This window comes from Cryptomeria japonica, chromosome 3, assembly GCF_030272615.1.
Source record: "Cryptomeria japonica chromosome 3, Sugi_1.0, whole genome shotgun sequence".
NCBI classification, from domain to species: domain Eukaryota; kingdom Viridiplantae; phylum Streptophyta; class Pinopsida; order Cupressales; family Cupressaceae; genus Cryptomeria; species Cryptomeria japonica.
Window position 1 is genome coordinate 199,967,164 of NC_081407.1, and position 20,161 is coordinate 199,987,324.

At 36.5% G+C, this 20,161-nt stretch overlaps 1 protein-coding gene across 2 annotated transcripts; it reads right to left on the bottom strand.

Moving 5' to 3' along the window:
* Positions 1 to 1,125: 1,125 nt before the first annotated feature.
* LOC131034226 (wax ester synthase/diacylglycerol acyltransferase 7) lies at positions 1,126 to 14,878 on the bottom strand. 2 transcript variants are annotated; one of them, XM_057965630.2, is made up of 7 exons: positions 14,546 to 14,878; positions 12,967 to 13,524; positions 2,693 to 2,762; positions 2,472 to 2,545; positions 2,161 to 2,358; positions 1,754 to 1,891; positions 1,126 to 1,657 (listed from the first exon to the last, which is right to left on the bottom strand). In XM_057965630.2, the coding sequence occupies exons 1-7, from the start codon at positions 14,852 to 14,854 to the stop codon at positions 1,493 to 1,495; spliced, it is 1,512 nt and encodes a 503-aa protein (XP_057821613.2). In that variant the 5' UTR covers positions 14,855 to 14,878; the 3' UTR covers positions 1,126 to 1,492. The 2 variants fall into 2 exon arrangements, with proteins under 2 accessions (XP_057821613.2, XP_057821614.2); XM_057965631.2 differs by lacking the exons at positions 2,472 to 2,545; positions 2,693 to 2,762.
* Between the last annotated feature and the right edge of the window lie 5,283 nt (positions 14,879 to 20,161).

Consider the following 20,161-nt stretch of genomic DNA (forward strand, 5'->3'; position numbering starts at 1 on the left):
ACATTTTCCTTTCATCAAGTGAGAGTTTTTTAAAACACTTTTCATGTTTTAATTTGAACTTTTCAAGGTCCTTAGAATAACTTTTGACATGTTTAATGTATTTTAATTTGATATTTTTTTCTGTATTTTATTCATATAATTTAAAGGTAAATATATTTTACTAATTTCCAACCTATCGAGCATATCAATTTTTTGTAGGAAAATCATACTTTATATAATATTCTATATGCACATGTGATTTTATTTATTAAGTAAAATTCAAACTATAATATGGTATTGAATTTCAATTAGATAGATGCTATCAAAAGAGACTTTTACACCTAAACTTATAATATAGTATTTGAAATTTGAACCTTTTACCTTTGTTGAAAGTGTTCAAGATGCATCTTTGATGCAAAATAACTTTACTATTCACTTAATATTGTTAGGTTGATCATCTATTCCTAAACACAATTTATGAAGGTTATATTTCTTGTCAGCTGAGACCTTACGTATAGATGGTTGATCCCTTGAACCTCGGTGACAACAAATAAATAGATGTTACTTGAGATTTCAATTCTTTTTCATTTTTTTGTAAATCCTTGAACCTTACAGTGAACTCAAATAATGAAATTCTACCTTGGTTTGTCTCAATACTTAAAAACATTTTTGATTAGGTGTTCCATAGTCTAAAAAAATAAAATTTTAATAGTGCATCAATTAAATTTATTTCTTTAATTGTTTAATTTGATTTTAGTGGCGAGCCTCATATTTATATATAAGTACTGAATGCGTGGTGGTTGAAATCTCCAATTTGAACATTTATTATATAATATTTATGACATGGAATGACTTTGAAAAATAATATTTTTTAATTATATTAAGTTGGAAACATATTTAATTATTGGTAAGATTGTCCAAACTATCTATTCTTTATTGACATACAATGAATCGAAAACAGAGGCACACAATGCAATGAATATAAAACAGAGGCACACAATGCAATGAATATAAAACAGAGGCACACAATGCTACAAACTAGTACAAACATAAATCTTTTAACACAAACATAAAGAAACACTTATATTCACTCAAATTCTGAAATGGACTACATTGTTGCAGACAATGCTGCTACAACAGGGAGAATAAACACAAACAAAGCAAAGCTCTTTATTCAATTCAATGGAAGATTGATGACATTTTGTAGTAGGCAATTTTTATAGAGGTTGCAGCCTCACCGAACAAATAGTTCACTGCACTTGACAAACTAATTAGAGCAGTTTAAGCATTATCTAAACATTAGAATTCTACAGTGGGAGAAGATAACTCTAGCTAACCACGCTAAAAAGAGAGAATTCATATTGCTCGACTAGCATTAGACTGACATTAGACTGACAGTTAAACCATACTGGCTAAACTGAATTATTGTAAACTACTTGAAACTACAGATCTACTTTGGCATCAGTTCTCAACATAGTCTGCAAATGGAGGTGGTGAACACCTAGAGTTCCATTCAAGATAGATTTAGTGGAGTTGTTTTAGCTTCTGCTTCTTTCATCACTTGCAGGGCGTCTGCGCAATCCTCGCAAAGCTGCTGAGGGTTGGGAATTACGTCTTCTGATACTAACGCAACCAGCTTCCCCTTCCCAGCGTAGCTCATGAAATGTATCATTATGGACTGCACAAATAAGGCAAAAATCACTTTTAAATGGTGTACATAACTCCTCAAAGAATTTCTGAATAAAAAATGGTAAGAGAGAATGAGAAGACTGACAACATAGTTAATTTGAGTCGTAGGAATAATATGAGTTATGGGGTTATCCCCCAATTGGATCTCTTCCACCGGCCCCAACACATTAGATAAGACCAGTGTGGTTCTCGCAAATAATATACTGACAAGGTACGCCACCAACTGCAATTTCATTAAAATATTTGTAGTTTTCCAAATTAGAAATCAATTTGATCTTTTTTCTCTCTCGTCTTTCTCAAAATTACTGGTTTTTAAAAAGAATTTGCAGACATGTCATAAACAAGTACTGAAATAAACCCTTTAAATCTAGGTAGATGGAGCAAATAATTTACTGACAAGATACACCACCAATCACAATTTCATTAAAGAAACCCTTCAGATCTAGTTGGCATAAATAAGTGTGAATTTAAACTTGAGAAATATAATATCACCTTAGTTGGCATGAGTTTGTCTAGGGCGTTTGATAGGTAGGCCTCGGAAGATAACTTCTTTCTTCTAGATATCATTGTTATATCACGGCAGTATTGAAGGGGATCTTCATAGTGGATCGCCGGAAAAGGAAAAATCCAGAAACCTACTTTATTACCCCACATAACTTTCGATGGGTTTTCCATGTTCTTGTCCAGATCCTGCAGGTATTCAATTTTGATATGAAAAGAAAGTTCTATATATTAAGCGCACAGGATTATCTCAAAAACACTAAATACATTTAAATAAAAGAAGTTTGGCGTTAACCCATTACTTTGAGCACGGTAAACGGCCTCAAATTTACTGCAACTATTGTTCGAAACCTCGTGTTTAATTGAAGACGCTGCTCTGTAGTTTAATTTGGATTGTTACTAATTAGTATGACAGAGACAATTTTATCTTGTATTGGGTGGAAGAAAACGATATCTAATTAGTTTGATATTCTCAGGAGATTTAAATATGAAGCAAAGAAAAGTAAAATGTTATAACCCGTACCAGATTGTCGCCTACTCATATAACGCAATAATCCAGCAGAAAGTGCTCCCATAATCACGTCGTTCAATGTCTGCCATAATATTTCCTGTAAGACTTTTCGAAAACTTTCTGCTACTATAAACCAGTAGTGTGTGGTGGATTATGGTTTAACTTCATCAGTACATGGAATATTTATGATCTCTCTTTTCTTAGGTCAGAAGGTATGGCTCATCATATAGTTCCAAATGTATTTTGAGTAAATTTTAAAGATTTTATTTAAAACATTATTTAAAAATCATATTGTTATTAATAAAATAATATATTTTGTTTTGGGATATGTAGTGTAGTGGTTAAAACATTTCATTGGTGAATCAATCGCTAAAGTTCAATTTTTTGCTGGGCTATTGAGCTTGCATGTCTTGTGCTTTCCTTGGGTTGTTGTGCTCGCGAGTTTGATCAAGTGAAGTGTGGGGATGAGGTCACCCGTTTGTACTGGTTCATACTCCGGGTCAAAAGCATTTCACGGATTTATGTAGAATTTTCACAAATTAAATCTTCATACTCTACATCTCTATTGCTATTAAATCACAACAACAACGAAAGGATAGTGGAGAGCACATGGAATCCTCGAGGTTATTCCTCAGGACCTCAAGATTTGAGATCTAAAGTTCAGAGAACCCAGAAAAATCAGAGCTTTCAAAAATCAGTGCGGTTCCAAAATCAATACTCTAACCAGGGCTCCTTTAGGCGACAGAACACTAGGACAGAGCTCCAGAAATCCTCGAGTTTCCAGAAGAACCACAAATTTCAATGGCTTCATAAGAACCAGAACTATCAAGGACCTTCCTAGTTGGGTCCTCAGGCAAGCTTCTCACCAGAGAGAACAATATTTCCTCGTTGGTCTGGCATTGCTTGGCAAGCAAGTAATCGAAACCATCAGTTTAACGAAGCTGCGAAGCACCAAAGCTTGGACTCTTGGGCAAAGAAAGTAGCAACAGGCTCAAATCGCATCCCTATTTCAACCAGGGATCAAAAACCTGCTCCTCCCAAGCAAAACCTGTCAAATAATCAGCACCCTCATAGCCAAAATTTGTAAGCTCACCCTTTAGCCACATCTTTCCTGCCCTACAGGGGTCCGAGGGCCTCGGGTTTCAAAAAAACTTTTCCCCTGTGGCCAACCCCTAACTTTGAACACAAGGATAAAAAATGGAATAGGAAGTCCATGGGAAGTAAATTGTTTGTTCTACCTTCAGACTCTCTGAATCCTATGATTGCTTGACTCAAAGAAAATGCCTTTTTTGCGCAATGGTGTGGAAGTGACAGGAATAGCAAATATATAATTGCCTGTGGGAAGTCTTCCTTTCCATGTCTGATTTCAGCTAGACAACTTCAAAATATTTTTTTCTTCTTAGAATATGTTGACTCATCCTTAAAGAAAGCAATCATGAAAGGTAGTCCTTTGTTTTTTGAAGGCTCAACCTTTCATTTTCTAGAGTGGAAACCAGGCTTCGACCCGATGCACCATAGATTCGAGAAAACTCTAGTCTGGTTGTCTTTAGTAGGCCTCCCATCCGAGTTTTGGTGTCCGGAGGCTCTGTTGAAAATCGGCGATGCTTTCGGATCCTTAGTGGGGATTGAGGCAGATTTCCTTAAAGGTCTCAAAGGGGATCTAGCCAAAATTTATGTTGAGATTGACTCTAAAAAAGCCTTTTATAATGATTTAGAAATTATTTTAGAAACGGGTAGATGGAATCAGAAAGTGAAGAGAATGGGAAAGGAAATCCCTGGCAAATGTATTCTCCGAAACCAAATAGTCAATAATAGCTCTTTGGCAGCTACTATGGGAGCTCTCAAACTTCCTCATCCACCTTCATAGCTAATCACCGATGGTCAAGATTTTCATAAGATGGTCAAGGGATTGGAAAGCCTTTCGATCCTCGCTGCCTTAGATGCAGCCCAGGCAAGCAAGAATGCGTCTTGGTAGTCTCAAGATAGAGCAATAGCTATGCCTCTTGCCTCTCCAGCTCATCCAGATTCATAGTTCCTTCATTCTCCTACAACTCATCAGTTTTCAAGAGATAAGCCAGGGGAGCTAAATCAATCAAATCCAGGTCAGGTTCCTCAGATCTCTCTGCCTTCTCCTTTAAGTTGTCCTCCTTTCATTTTATCCCGGATTGTTAAGATCCACTCTCAAAAGGTTGTTAAGAGCTTGTTTGGTAAAAAAAACTCCTTCCCTGAGTAGAGGACCTTTCAACATAATCTCCCAACCACCTGCTAAGGTATCAAAGAGGAAGAATAGTTTAAGGCAAAAGAAACTAAGTGGATCCCATCAGCTAATAAAATCTAGTAAAAGAAGACCTATGCACCTTGCAAAAATCCTACAGGAAGAGGATGTCATTGAAAAGGAACTTAAAGTTGACTTGGAGGAGGAATATGAACCACACTTATCTGAAGGAGAGATCTCTCCCTCTTCAGATCTACCCCCATCAAACCAGCATTTTAATCTCTTGGTGAAAATTCTTTACCCACTTCTGTTTTCTCCAGCTATAGTGCCTCAAGGTCTGGATTTGTCTATAGATTAGAATACCCAGAATCTTCTTCAAGATTGTTTGATAGAGGATGAGAACCCAGACTCAATCTTAGAAACTCCTCTAGCAGTACTGTACTCTTAGATTAAGGAAAAAAGGAAACTAGGGCTGCATCAGAATCAAGAGGGATTGGAGAAACCAGACTTTGGATCTTCCCCTCCTAAGAAGGGTCACAAATCCCTCATTGAAGCTAGATCCCATGATGGTGCTGCGGAGAATCAATCAAAACTATCAGATCTTTGGAAAGTGGGGAAGGGAAATCCCCTTCTTGAACAACAATGAAAGTCCTTTCATGGAATGTTAGGGGTCTCAATGCCCCTAACAAGTAGAGGGTGATCAAAAGAAGGATTCTTTAGGTTAGTGCAGACATCATCCTCTTGCAAGAAACCAAATTGGAGTGTAAGCAAGCAATATTATTTGGAAGTGGAATTAGTCCTTTGTTTCAGGCATCTCTACAATTGATAGTGGCTTCAGAAGGGGCATCTAGAGGCTTAATGGTAATCTGGAAGCCTTCCCAAGTCAAAGTTGAGGGTATTGCTTCTAGAAAGAATTGGCTTCTTGTCAAAATTACTCACCTTCAGTCCAATACTTCTTTTTTTTGTTATAAATATTTATAGCCCAATGTCCCCACATAAGAAAGGCCTCTTATGGTCCTCTTTAGATGGAATATTGTCTTCTTTGACTGAGGATCAACTTTTCATAGGGGGAGACTTCAATGCCATCAGGACTGCTTCCGACAAAAGGGGAGGAATCACTCGCTTAGCTAGATCCCAACAGGACTTTAACGACTGGATTGAAAGGAATGGTCTATTGGAAATAGATTCAGGGGACATCTTCACATGGACAAATAGAAGGAAAGGATTCAACAATATAGGTAAAAAAATAGATAGATTCTTCTGGCAAGGTGACTTAAGGCTCTTTCCCTTTTCTCTCTCTTGTGCGGTTCTCCCTTGCTTAGGATCAGACCATTACCCCATTTTGCTTTCTCTGCAAGGTAATCACGAAATTTCTAGAGATCAATTTAGGTTTGAGAATATATGGATGAAAGATCCAAATTTTCTTAACTTGATAAAAAATTGGTGGAAGGAAGGATCTTTTGAAGGATCAGAACTCTTTTGCTTTATTGTAAAGCTAAAATTAGTAAAGCAAAAATTGCTCCAATGGAATTCTTAGCACTTCAAAAACATTTTCTCAACAAAAAGATCTCTAGAAGAGAGATTGGCATCTCTAAATGACAAGATCATTTCGGTGGGATGGATCAAGAATCCTTTCATCAAGAAAGGAACCTCCTTTTGGAGTATGAGGATATTCTTTCAAAAGAAGAAATTTTATGGAGACAAAAGTCTAGAGAGAACTAGCTCAGAATGGGGGATAAAATTACCAAGTTTTTCCATAATGTAACAAAGCTCAGAAGGAGCAAGAATTAGATATAAAAATTGGAGACAAAGCATAATCAAATCTCAGAGGACCCTAATGAGATAAAGAAAGAGATCACCTCCTTTTACTTTAATCTCTTAAACAACACAAAAGGATCTCAATTGCCGGAACAAAAAAAGTTTCTATAAGTGATCCCCAAGATCATTTCAGACGAGTAGAACCAGAGACTAAATGAGAGAATTAAGTTGGAGAAAGTATTCCAAGCCCTTAATCAACTTCCCTCTAGTAAGGCTCCTAGCCCAGATGGTTTCCGTGTGAATTTCTTCAAGAAGTGCTGGCATATATTAGGTCAGGACCTTTTAGAAGCCCTAGAATGTTCAAGAAGATCAGGGAGAATTCTTAAAGAAGTAAATAACACGTTTATAGCGTTCATCCCAAAGAAGGAGAACGCATCAAATCTAGGCGATTTCAGACCTATTTCCCTATGCAATACAGTCTACAAAATCCTCTCAAAAGGCATGACAAACAGAATGAAGCCCCTCATGGAAAGTATTGTATCAGAAGAATAGATAAGGTTTGTCCCAGGCCGCTCAATTCTTGATGGGGTGATAATAGAGCAAGAAGCAATCCACACCCTTAAAAGCACAAATAGATCAGGTATGATAATAAACTCGACATATCAAATGCCTATGATAGTGTAGATGGGCGTTTTATCTGCAAAATCATGCAAGCCTTCTAATGCAGAGAGCACTGCAGGAAGTATCACAATGGGCTCACAGTCTACCAGACTCAAAAGGTGACTCTTCCAACCTAGTCAACCTTACCCACTCTTGGTAAGGATGTGAAGGACCACCCTCACACAACCCTTAGACCTATACAAGGCCAAACCCAATCCCTTATGGGTTACTCAACTTAGACACAAAAGTTGCTTTAGAGACTCAATCCCCTAATGAGACTCAAATAGGGAAAATGACACAAATCTGTCCTCTGATCCAAAACAGCAGTAGGGACACCTTCAAGGACCCTAAACAACTAAGAAACAATCACTAGTTTGCTTCCCCAAACCTTACAACGCCAACTTCACCTTTTAGACCTACTAGGCTACTAGGCCTGTCAGCAAGGAACCGGTTAATACAAAAAAAATTCCATAAAGGATGTGGTACTATTTTTACTGATTTGGAACCTCCTTCTTAAGGTTGAACAACCCCTAAGAGGGCAAAGCCTCACCCCACTCCTGCACTACCAAACCCTTACTCGGTTCACAGGCCTAATTGGCCAATTTAGGCTTGGTGATGGGTACACAGGGCTAGGACAGAGTCTTGAGAGGTCTATTCAACTTGATTTCATGCTTTTTTATTAGTTTTCACCAACCCCTTGGTCCTTCTACCGATCTACACACTTCATACCCCAATTAGCAGGCTAAATACATGAAGATATTTAGCCTATGGCTTGCACCCACACCATAAAAATGCATTCACCAGATCCTGAGCATTTGGGATATTAAAATACATCATTATACCTTACAAATTCCAAAGGGGCTTGAATTATTACCTCTGGAATTGCAAGATATTGTCCATTTAGCAGAAAAACCCCAAAACCCTAGGGTTTACAACAGTTTTTAGAAAAAATTCAATAACTCTCTCAATAAAATACAAAATTCACTTAGACTCAAATGAAAGGTACTTCACATGACTATTCAATCATGGACTTGTATCTGACTTTCCAATCCGTACAAACATGTGATTGCTTAGAAAACTGTATTTTTATCAGAATTTTGATGAAATTTTGCATCCAATTCGCCTTCCAACCCTTTGGAAGTCAAAATCAAGGCCTAAATAGGCTTCTCCTAATAGGTTCAACCGAACCAAGGTGGTTGGGAACCATTGGAAATAACATTTAACCATTTTTTGAAAAAGTTGTCAAAGTTGCAAAAAGTTGTCAAGTGCAACTTTTGCATTTTCTTTTTGCATTTTTGCTTTCTAGGACTCCTAAATGATTTCAAACTTCTAAATGGTTCCAAAATGTCTAAAATGACTACAAAACATCATAAATCTACCTCCTAATGCCAAAACTCATCAATATGAGAAAATGTCCTATTGGACCTAGAAGGATCCTAGTGGACTAAGGTTAACTCAAGGTTTATAGAATGACCTTAGAGTTCCTTGACCACACAAAGAGGATCAAAACACACCTATGGATGAAGGACTATCATCCTTATTGCATCATGCAAACCGAGAAAACTTAAATGGAAAAATCATGCCTAGGTGCCTTGCACCACCTTCGGCTTTGCCAAACAATGGATCAACTGGGTCTTTTCTTCCACAAGGGGTATCAAACAAGGAGATCCTATATCTCCTTTCCTCTATATTATAATAGGGGAGGCTTTGGGAAGGGCAATCAAAGCAAGCCATTCTAATAACCTTTTAGAGGGAATCAAAGTAACCAAAAATTTTGCAGTTACCCACCAGCAGTTTGCATATAATAATCTCCTCTTGGGGGCAGCAAAAGTTGAGGAAGCAACCCACCTAAACCAGATATTAGAATCTTATGGAAAGGCCTTAGGTCAAATAAGAAATAAGGATAAAACTAAAGTTTATTTTTTCTCTACGTCAAATCTTTTACAGGCCAAGATCCTTAGAATTCTAGATTGCAGAGAAGGATCTCTCCCTTGCACTCATTTGAGCATCCCAATAGACTGAGGTCTAAGGAATACTAAATTTTGGGATCCCTTAAAGTTAAAAGTGGAACATAATTCAAACTCTTGAAAGGGAAAGTGGCTCTCTTGGGCTGGAAGGCTAGTGATGATTCAAGCAGTGGTCTCGGCCCTTCTTATTTATCTATTATCCATATTATCCCTATTAGCTAGTGCCAACTCCTTTATAATTAAGAATATGAGAAATTTATTTTGGCAAAACACTGAGGAAAAGCACAAAATTGCCTTAATTTCTTGGGATAAAATAATCAAGCCTAAGACAATGGGGGGATTAGGCATAAAGGATCTTAAATTGCAAAACAAAGCCCTAGGGGCCAAACTAGTCTGGAAGTTTATAAATAATCCTAATATCACATGGGTCAGAATGTCGGCAACCAAGTATCTACCAGATCAGAATCCTCTCAACCTTCTTAGAACAGGCAATTTTCTCAAGCGATCTAGAACCTGGAACTTTATCATCTCCTGTAGAAAATTGGTCTCAGAATCGATCACATGGGATATTCATGATGGATCAGCTAGTCTCTTCAGGAGGACTCTTGGGGTGGTTATCCACCTGTTGCAAAATCTCTCAATATTCTTATTACAGAGAATTGGTTTAAACAACATTGGGGTGTTCGAGTTAGAGACTATCTGGAAGAGGATGACTCGCCAAATACTCAAAGTTGGAGGTGGAAATCAATGGAAGGATTGCCAATCCCAGCGGAAGACCTAGACCAACTCTTAGAACAACTAAAAGCAAGAAATATAAATCCTAGAAGAGGAGAAGACTCTTTAATTTGGGCATCCTCCAAAACATGACAGTATAACTCAAAAGATGGCTACAAAGTTCTAGTCAGTAATTCAGACTAGGACAAGCAGGATATTCCGATGAAGCTATTTTGGAGTTCCAAGATCATTCCAAAAGCAGGGATTTTCACATGGCTAGCCTATAAAAAAAAAATCTTGACTGTAGAAAAGTTTACAAAAATGGGATATGAAGGACCTTCAAGGTGCATTATGTGTAAAGCCCAGGCAGAGATAGTGGACCACCTCCTACTGAACTGCCCCTTTGCTTCTAAATGCTGGTGTTGGCTCTACGCTAAATTGGGGTTGATCACAGCCCTGTCGAATGACATAAAATCTCTATTTCAAAGCCGATCTTTCCCAATTAAGGAGAGCACCTTGAGTCAAATCATGGGGGTGTCCCCATCATGCTTAGTCTGAGAAAATTGGAAAGAAAGGAATCACAGACTATTTGAAGACAAAGCCAGAAGGCCAGAATTAATCCTAAAATCAATTGAGCCGGCAATAGTGGACATAATAAATTGCAAAATAGCTTTCTCTTTGGAACCACCCAAATTTTTCTCTTCATGGGATGAGAGCATCAGGAAAAACTGGCAAGGGATCAAGATTCCTCCATCTTTTGGGCAAAAAACCAACTCCAGAAAGGATGCTACCTGGACCCCTCCAAAGCCTCGCTGGCTAAAATTAAACTTTGATGGTGCTTCTAAAGGCAACCCAGGCCCCTCTGGCATAGGATATGTAATCAGAGATCACTCAGGATCGATCATAGGGAAAATGACAAAGCCGATTCTACCTGACACTAATAATATAGTTGAATTCAAAGCACTACAACTAGGAGTGATGGATTGCATCAAGCATGGTCTAAGAAGTGTTACAGTGGAGGGAGACTCAAAGATAGCAATTAATGCAATTAAGAGGCAAAAAACCCCAAATTGTAGACTACAGACAATCTTAGACAATATAATAGAAAATTTGGATAGAATAGAGAATTTTAAAGTGAAGCATATCTATAGAGAAGCAAATTCAATGGCAGATGCCCTATCAAAATTAGCATCTCAAGGAACCTTCATTCATTGGTGAGATTAGGGAGTTTGGTTTATTGGCCTAGAAGATCAGGTTAATCAGCACGAATATTTCCCTTAAGTCTTTTAACTGTAAGAGACGAATTTCAGAGAGGAGAGTTAAAATCAGCTAAAGTCGCCTCCTAATTTAAAGCAAATGTCTAAATGCCTATCGTTGGTGGTCTAGTGGGAAACAATTATTTCTTTTTTTGAATTCAAACTTCACTTCACTTCGGGTAAATAGTGGGCCTGGACACAGTTATGTCATCCAAATGCTCTCTCAAATTAAGCCTTTTCCTTTCCTCGCCTATTGAGATCCAGCTGGCAGGAGCCATCATTTCAGACTCAAGGTATGCGTTGTACGTAGGGTAGCCATCTTAACTGAGCTAGGGAGATTTTCTTGTCTAGGACAAATGTATTTTGCCACCTTAGCTGGAGATTTTAATGCAAAGCTATTCCTCATAATTAGGAGTTAAAGAATGCACTCAATGATCTTGCCTTAGCGTACTTTGCAAGTTGTTATCATCCCTTTCTTGCCAGAAACATCTCAAAGTTCAATCTGCCCATTCCTTTCTTGTCTAAATACTCTGTAATTGCCAACCATGTCGACAGAGACACCAAATGGGTTTATTATGAGCGTCTATCCAAGGCCTATTTCCTGCTTTGCAGTAGACACCCCCATTTCCCTCTCGTCTTCGACGTGCCAAGTTTCATTCAGAAGAATTACAGACTTGAGATTGAAGCATCTCCTTCTCTCCACTCGGAGCCTCCTCTTATCTTGGTGGTAAAGATGATTCTGGGCAGTGGGCATTTGAATAGGGAGGAGTATCCTCGAGACAACACTAGTATTACTTCCAAGTTCGTTGCTTCCCCGATGGACCTAAAACTAGCTAAGCAAGCTGTATGGAGCCTGACCAAGTAGCTATTTCTAGATGAAATCTTCCAGGAATTCCAAGAGATTTTGAATAAGACACTCTATGATTTAGGGCTCCTCGACCAAGTGAGAGGATTTTGTTCAATGCTCACGGTGAGCTAATTAAGTATTACCCCTTCCTATTAGATTTGAAAGGGAAGGACCTAAATAGACATAGGGGTTTTGTTGGAGTAGGCCTCAGATATCTCAAGTGGTGATTCTTAGGGGGAAAACCCAGAAGACCACGGTAGAGAGGAAGAGCTCCTTAATTTTGCAAGACTTAATGGAATCCTACCTCTGAAAGCCAAAAATGAGAACCACCAGGCCGAACAAGATTGTCGGGATAGTGCAAGTAGGGACCGTTGTGGGTCTGGTCGTGGTCATGGTCGTGGCCACCCTCGAGGTAGAGGTGGTGGGAGCGCGAGAAATGTTGCTTCTCAATCCGAACCCTTGAATGAAATTCCAAGCTAGGTTTCTAAATTTGGTTTTGTTTAAAGACATTTTCGTTGCTTATCTTTGACTCTCGCAATAGTTAATTTTGGCTACATAATTCTGGCAGTTGAGAATCTGCTATCTAAACTTTCTATAGTTTTTAAAGATCCTAGACTACTTAATCTTGATAGATTTTGGATGATAGATTATGATGCTTATGGTTTGCTGCCTGCCTGGAAATCCTTTCTGGAAAATGCTGAGAATGATTTCAAAAGCACCCTATAAGCTTTTTTGGTATTCCATCATTCAGCTATGTTAATACTGTAATTATGCATAATTAATATAAAACTTGACTCTACCTTTACTGATAAAAAAAAACATATACCAAATAAATTCATCCTCAGAAGTACAAAGAAATTTTCACTTACGCCATTAACTGCGTTTTTAACCAAGCAAATATCTTCAATGCTGAGAGTCACATGTGCCAGACGCTTTTTGCTAATTTTTGCTCTGTTTTCTTCTGTCAATAAATTCCTATCTTGTTTCCATACCAGAGTGGCCCCATACTGGAGCATACTTAGGAATGTGAGCCAAAGCCCTAAAACCATGTTGTAAAAAAATTGCAGAAAGCCTGTGGATTTCTGGTCAGATGATTTATGTTGTCGTATGGTCGGTGACACGTTAGCATCTGCGGCTTGGCTAGTGGAATTTATCGCGAGAGAAATCATAGAAGTACAGTCTCCTAATGAGTGATGAATTCTGAATACAAGGCTAGCTTTTGTATCTCCAGAACAAACATTTAACACATGGACTTCCCACAGAGGCCTGCTTGGGTTAAATGAAGGAGCAGTCACTAGAGAGCTCGTATACTCATTTATGAAGTTGGGATCCTCTACAGTGGAAAGACTTAAGCATGGAACAATCACGTGATCCTCTATCACCACCTCTGTTGGACACCATTTCAAATTGTTGTGCGTATCCTTTACCTGCATTCCACATTTCATTTCAAGTTATCATAAAAATATATTTCAAAGAAGACATAATGAATGCTTGTATACACATCTAGCTAGGTCACATTCAACGAGCTTAGGTGAGCATTTTGTGGTGAAGATCCATAATGCAATTTTCACAGGACACGACAGGTTTGCTATGTATTATATAATATTTATTTTATTTTTTTCACACAAATAATAAGCGTGTATTTTATAAGTTTATTTGTTATTATTTCATTCATATTTCATATGTAATTTTCCATCTCCCATGAACATGAATGACAAGATCTAAATGAATATTATGAACTGTTTATCAATTTTTGGTTGCTTCAAAATCAAAATCATTACTTACCCATTTTATAAGCTCTTTCAAATTTATGTCTGATGTATTCAATAGACAACCTCAAATAATTAAGAGACACCCTCAATCCTAACATTCATAGAGATCTAAATGAGAAGTTCATTTCAAGTTATCATAAACATATATTTCAAAGCAGACATTATCAATGAGATACACAACTAGCTAGGTCACATTCAATGAACTTAGGTGAGCATTTCATGGTGAAGATCCATAATGCAATCTTCACATAGCACAATTTAACTCATATTCATACAAATAGGTTTGCTATGTATTATATAATATTTATTTTAGTTTTATCACACAAATAGTAAGCATTTATTTTGTAAGTTTATTTTTTCTCATTTTATTGCATATGTAATTTTCCATCTCCCATGGACATGAATGACAAGATCTGCACAGAACTGTTTATCAATTTTTCCTTGCTTCAAAATCAAAATCATTAGCTACCCATTGCGTAAGCTCTACCGAATTTAGGTCTGATTTATCCAATAGACAATGTCAAGTCACTAAGAGATACGCTCAAATCCTAACATCTAAAAAGAGGAAAACAGAGATCTAAAGAAGAAATTCATTACATCCTTGTAGAAAGTTTATATATCTTAGAAAAATACAATGTAAAACAGCTTAGAAGTGGGTGTGGAAGAAAACGCTAACCGCAACACTTGAGAATCTCTGGTGCTTCGCCAGATTATTTTGTAATAAAATTTTCAAGGACTTGACGTCGATTTCATTCTTGAATCCTACAATGATTAAGATGTAACTATCGAACAATGCATCCGCATTGAGGCATGCCATTGGACTGAGGGGTTCTTCATGCTTGGATATATTGCCCATGTCGCTTGCATCATCTGTTTCCTTCACTACAATCTTTCTAGGTTGTTCAAAACCATCACCATGATCATGGGCATTTTTCTTAGAAACAAGCTGGTCTTGTGCTCCTAAATTACCTTTGCCCCTCTTCATTCTTAACCATACAACGCTACAGATCCTCCTTTGGAAGCTCAATTGCTACTTGGCTGAGAAGATAAAGAGAGCAAGTTAGACAAGATCAACTAGAATAGTTCGGCGGTAATTATTAATCTGATAAGTAGCATGTGACAGTAATTGCTGATATGAGACACAAGCTACCTGTTGAAGGAGGACAGAGGGCAGTAATCAAAATGCACCATGTGCATTGATGGCCATAACATTCCATGATTGTAAGACCTGTCAAAATAACCTTTAAGTGCATTAGAAGAACAATGCTTGTGTTAGACAAAGAGAGAAGATAAAGAGTGCAAGTTAGACAAGATCAACCAGAATAGTTCGGCGGTAATTATTAATATGATAGGTAGCATGTGACAGTAATTGCTGATATGAGACACAAGTTACCTGTTGAAGGAGGGCAGAGGGCAGTGAATTACATGCATTTGAAAATTAAAGAGAAGAATATTTAATTTTTTAATTAAAAAAAATAAAAATTATTTGGGTTTTAAAAGAGTAAAGTGGTTCATTTCTCTATTTTTTAAAGAAATATTGTGCAAGAAAAACCTTCTTTGCATAGATTTTTTATTTTTTATTTTTCTAGTTGGATTGTCAAGGAATTTGTGAATGGATTGGAATGAAATTAGTAGTGTTAGGATAGGATTAGGGAAAGAATCTTGTTGTTTGTGGAATCAAATTCTCATTTCATGTGTGAAGATCTTTAATTTCGAATTTTGAACAAAAATTGAGGTAAGATCTTCATTTCTCTTCTATTTTATTTCATTCTTGTTTCTAATTGTTTGTAAAATGTTTAATTTGTTAGAAAAAAAATTTCCTTTAATTGTGTATTTTTATTTGGTGCTTTAATTAATTTGATGGATAGATTTTATGATTTTTTCCAAAATACCTCATTATTGCATCCAATTATTTATAGAATGGTCAAATCACTTCAATTTTTCAAATTTGTATTTTTTGATTTTTAAATTTTGATGATTGTTGGTTTTGATGAAAATGTGAAAATGAAAAATATGTACTTTTTGGAAATTTATGATGGATTTTAATGTGCAAGGAAATGAATATTTTGTAAAATTTGAATTTTGATCCATTTGGATTGTGTCATATGTGGTTATTTAGAATAAGAAAATTACACTTGTGATGTGAAAAAAATTGAAAATTACAATATTTGATTTTGATTCTACAATCATTGGAGAACATGATGGGCCTAGGGTTTAGATGTTTGTGTCACTTATAGGAGTGTCTTACAATGAGGGTTTTGACACAAAGTGGTTGTTAGGATAATTTATTGAGAAGTTATTATTATAAAGTGAAAACTAAATAATACCTGGGTAATGGATTAACTAATGGTATAAGGATTCCCCTTTCAATAATACCTGGGTAATGGATTAACTAATGGTATAAGGATTCCCCTTTCATTCCTAGAGTTTTTGTATAGATTTGCGATGACTTGGGAAACTTTGTTGGCCATGGGACGTTGATTTGGTATGATCGAGTCTCATCTTTTGGAGAAGACTACTTGATTTTGTGTGAGTTATACTTTTGTGCTACACATGACACTCTCTCTCTTCACTTCTAATATCTAACCCCTATTTATCTTGAGTAGCACCCAAGAGATGTAGCCTTTCTTTCTATAAATTGGTGTTTAGTTTACTTTTTTTGATATTATGTATAGGCTACATGATTAGTGTGGGCACAAGCCTTTTACCTTGTGTATTATGTGCGTGTATGTGATTGGGTTGTGTCATTCTCTCCTAACATGGTGTGGTGGACCTATGGGATACACATGGTCAGGTGACATGGCAACCATCATTGGGAATTAGAGGCTTAAGGATCAAATGTGACAATGTATTCATCTTCTCTTTACATTGTGTATTCTAGTTAGTTCAATTCATCTAAAAATTGCAATACCTTAATTAGAAGTCTCTTGAGAAGACTTGCAACTAAATGAAATGATAATGGAACAAAGTGATAAAATAAATGTAGGAATATTTCATTTGGGGCTAAAAATGAACCTTTCTTTTATTATTGTGTATTTGGGTGGCTTGGTACTACATCTGGGAAATTCTATGTGCCCAAGAACTACATAGAAATTGTAAAAAAAAAAATCCTAAGTCTACTTGGGTGGCCCCGTAGCATACTAGGGCAGCCCTATCATAACTAGAATTTTTTTAAGTTTGAACAACTCTATTTGGGCTGCCTTGTTAACATAGAGGCAACCTTGTACCCTATTTCGACAACCCTGTTCCCCATACAGAAACTAGAGAGTAAATCCTCCATACCTCAAGTAGCTAGGGGTATTTCTAAAGAGAAAAGTCTGAAAAAACTTTAATATTCAATGTATTTAAATTGATTATTTTAAGATGATTTTATAATGTATACTCAAATGCTTATAAATCATTGCATTCCTATGATCAACCATTGACAACCACCTAATGTGAATAAATTCCTAACTAACCTATCTATTTAATAGTAATATTTATTTAATTTAATCTAAACTATATAAAAACCTAACTACAAATGTAATATTCTCCAACATTCCCTTGCTTATTATATTAATTCAGAATCAAGAGTGGAACATTGAAAGGGTTGAGCACAACACTTTTGGAGACTTTGATAAAGTGCTTTCACCAATACACCTCGCTCACCTAGGAGACACCAAATTGATTGCATCATTGGATCTCTTGACTGTAGAACCTACAATCATTTGTACAACATCAGAGAACATAAAAGTGCTCCCAACCTCCATGCACAATGAAACACATTTCCTCAAAGATTCCACATCTCCTTTGAGTGTGCCTAATGCCTCCTCTAGTGCTGCATATGAGACACCTTTCCTCTGAAATTCTACATCTCCTTCAAGTGTGTCTAATGCCTCCCCAAGTGCAATGGAAACAATCCCTCCTCTATTGTACAAATCACCAACCAAATGCCTGCACATGAGACAACTTTCCTCCAAAAGTCCACATCTCCTCCGAGTGTGTCTAATGCCTCTTTACATGTTGTACATATTACCAAACAAAATGTGAATACCAAGTGCACCCACAAGAAATTCACACCCCCCCTCCCCCTTTGCTCCTTAAAGAGACAAATAATGCCAAGTCTCCTCATTTCTTCATGGACACAAATATGCACTTCTCATGCAATAATCATCCCTAAGTGAGAAGCTAGCTTGAGATGATAAAAAATCTCCCATGTCCATTGTCTCCAACCTCCTATATGTTTTGTTCTTAGACATTACCCACTATAGCGAGCACTCAATCCTTCAAAATTTTTATCAAGTGTGGCATTGATGGTATCAAGTATATCAACATTAAATGAAGTAGCCATGTGATATGTGTCCATGGGAAAATCTATTGATTTCAACTACTAAAACACTCTTATAATAATTTCACTAGATGTACTCCAAATAAACCTATTCATTTATTTATGAAGTGTTAAGTAATTTTCTACCAATTCCACCACCCACCATGTTAAATAAATTTCTTACAAATCTGATTATGGGACAAAATTTACTAGTACTTTATCAAATTTTGTGAATCATATTTCTCACAAAATTTGTCCTCCTTTTTAGTGTTTTTAAGAAAAGATGATCCCCAAGCTTCAACTTATAAATCTTTCAATCTTCATAGAAACAATATGAATAAGTCTTATTTCTTTAGGTTAACATAGAAATTACACCTCTAGAAAATTCAATGTAGCATTTCAAACTTGAAAAAAGGAAGAAGAGAGATTAGCTCCGGTGCCTTACTTATTGTTGCCACTTTGTAGATGGAGAAAACACATAAAATTGCCACTCCTAGAAAAATGGTAGTCGCCTGTGTATTCAATGCATCCACACCATTCACACTAGAAACAGACTTATGCATTCCATTCGCACCAGATCAAACCTTCTCGCACAATATCAAGAGGAAACAGTATGGCGGCAAACCATACGTTGGTTCCAATCTCCTCGTTTTTTTTCTGTCTACAAAATTAACTTATTATTTCGGCATTTGATTTATATGAAATTCCTTCTTGTTCCCTTCGCTAGATTTTAGAGACAAATACAACCTTTGTAAACAGTTCTTACGCCTACCACTATCTCTTTATTGATTGCTCCTCTGCACACCCTTTAGGGATTCTTTGAATGCATTGTCTTCGCCTACATCCAACTCACATTTCTAAATGGTAAAATAGATGCTCCAAAATTCCAATAGACCTCTCTATGTGTAGCAAGTCTGAAGAATGTTTCAAATCAATTGTTGAATTTCTTAACCCCAATATCTAGAATTTCTTCTATGCAGAAAATGCATTCTATATGCAATGCAGCAGTAAAAATCTAAGTCTCCTTGGACGCCATCATGCTGCTATAATCATAATGCTCTATGCATTATATAAGGAATATTGACGATTACTACGTGTCATCAAATATCAGCAATCTTAAATTACACACATTAAGCAACATATTAAATCTAAAAAATGCCAGTCAATTCTGAATATTTAACACTTTTCAACTTAGAAACTGTTTGCAATTCCACTATTCTTAAATACACTTCACAGACACACGGGTTATTAATGCTCTTAGACCATATTAGAGTGCCCAAGGGAAAGGTCAGAACATAATCTAATATTCAATAGATTCAAATTGATTATTTCAAGGCTACAAATGCTTATAAAGCATTGAATTCCTATGCTCAACCATTAACAACCACCTTACAGGAATAATTTCTCAACTAATCTATCTCTTTAGATACTAACATTTATTTTATTTAATGTAATATAATATTCCCCAATACACTGATGTGATCAAATAATTTTTATACTGATTGTTTTTACTTTTTGTTCTTCCTAAAACCTAGTGAAATGTCACTTTCCTAAAATGAGAGTATGCCTTATGCTTCAAGGGTGTTTTGTAGCTGAAATTCTTCCATGTGTGACATTGCATCATGATGTGATGTCATGTGATGTTCTTGTGTGCATTATTTCATTAAGGTGTGTTTAAAGTCATCTTTGAGTGTACTATTGCACTAAAGTTATGGTAAAATCAAATCTTATTGTTCCAAAAAAATTGTTCCATGTTTCTTAGCTAATGTGCCATGTGTTACATGTAGACCCAACTTCTTTCCTTTAACCCCATGTTCCAAGCTTGTGCTCAAGTTTTTTTTTTATATTAACCATCGAGAGTAACAGAGAAATATAGAAGAGAACCGGGAGGCTAAGCCTCAACCATCAAAGTCACAACAAAAAGCACCATATACAAATGGAGCAATATCATATAATGTAGTCCTGATTCTCAACCCACGTGGTCCA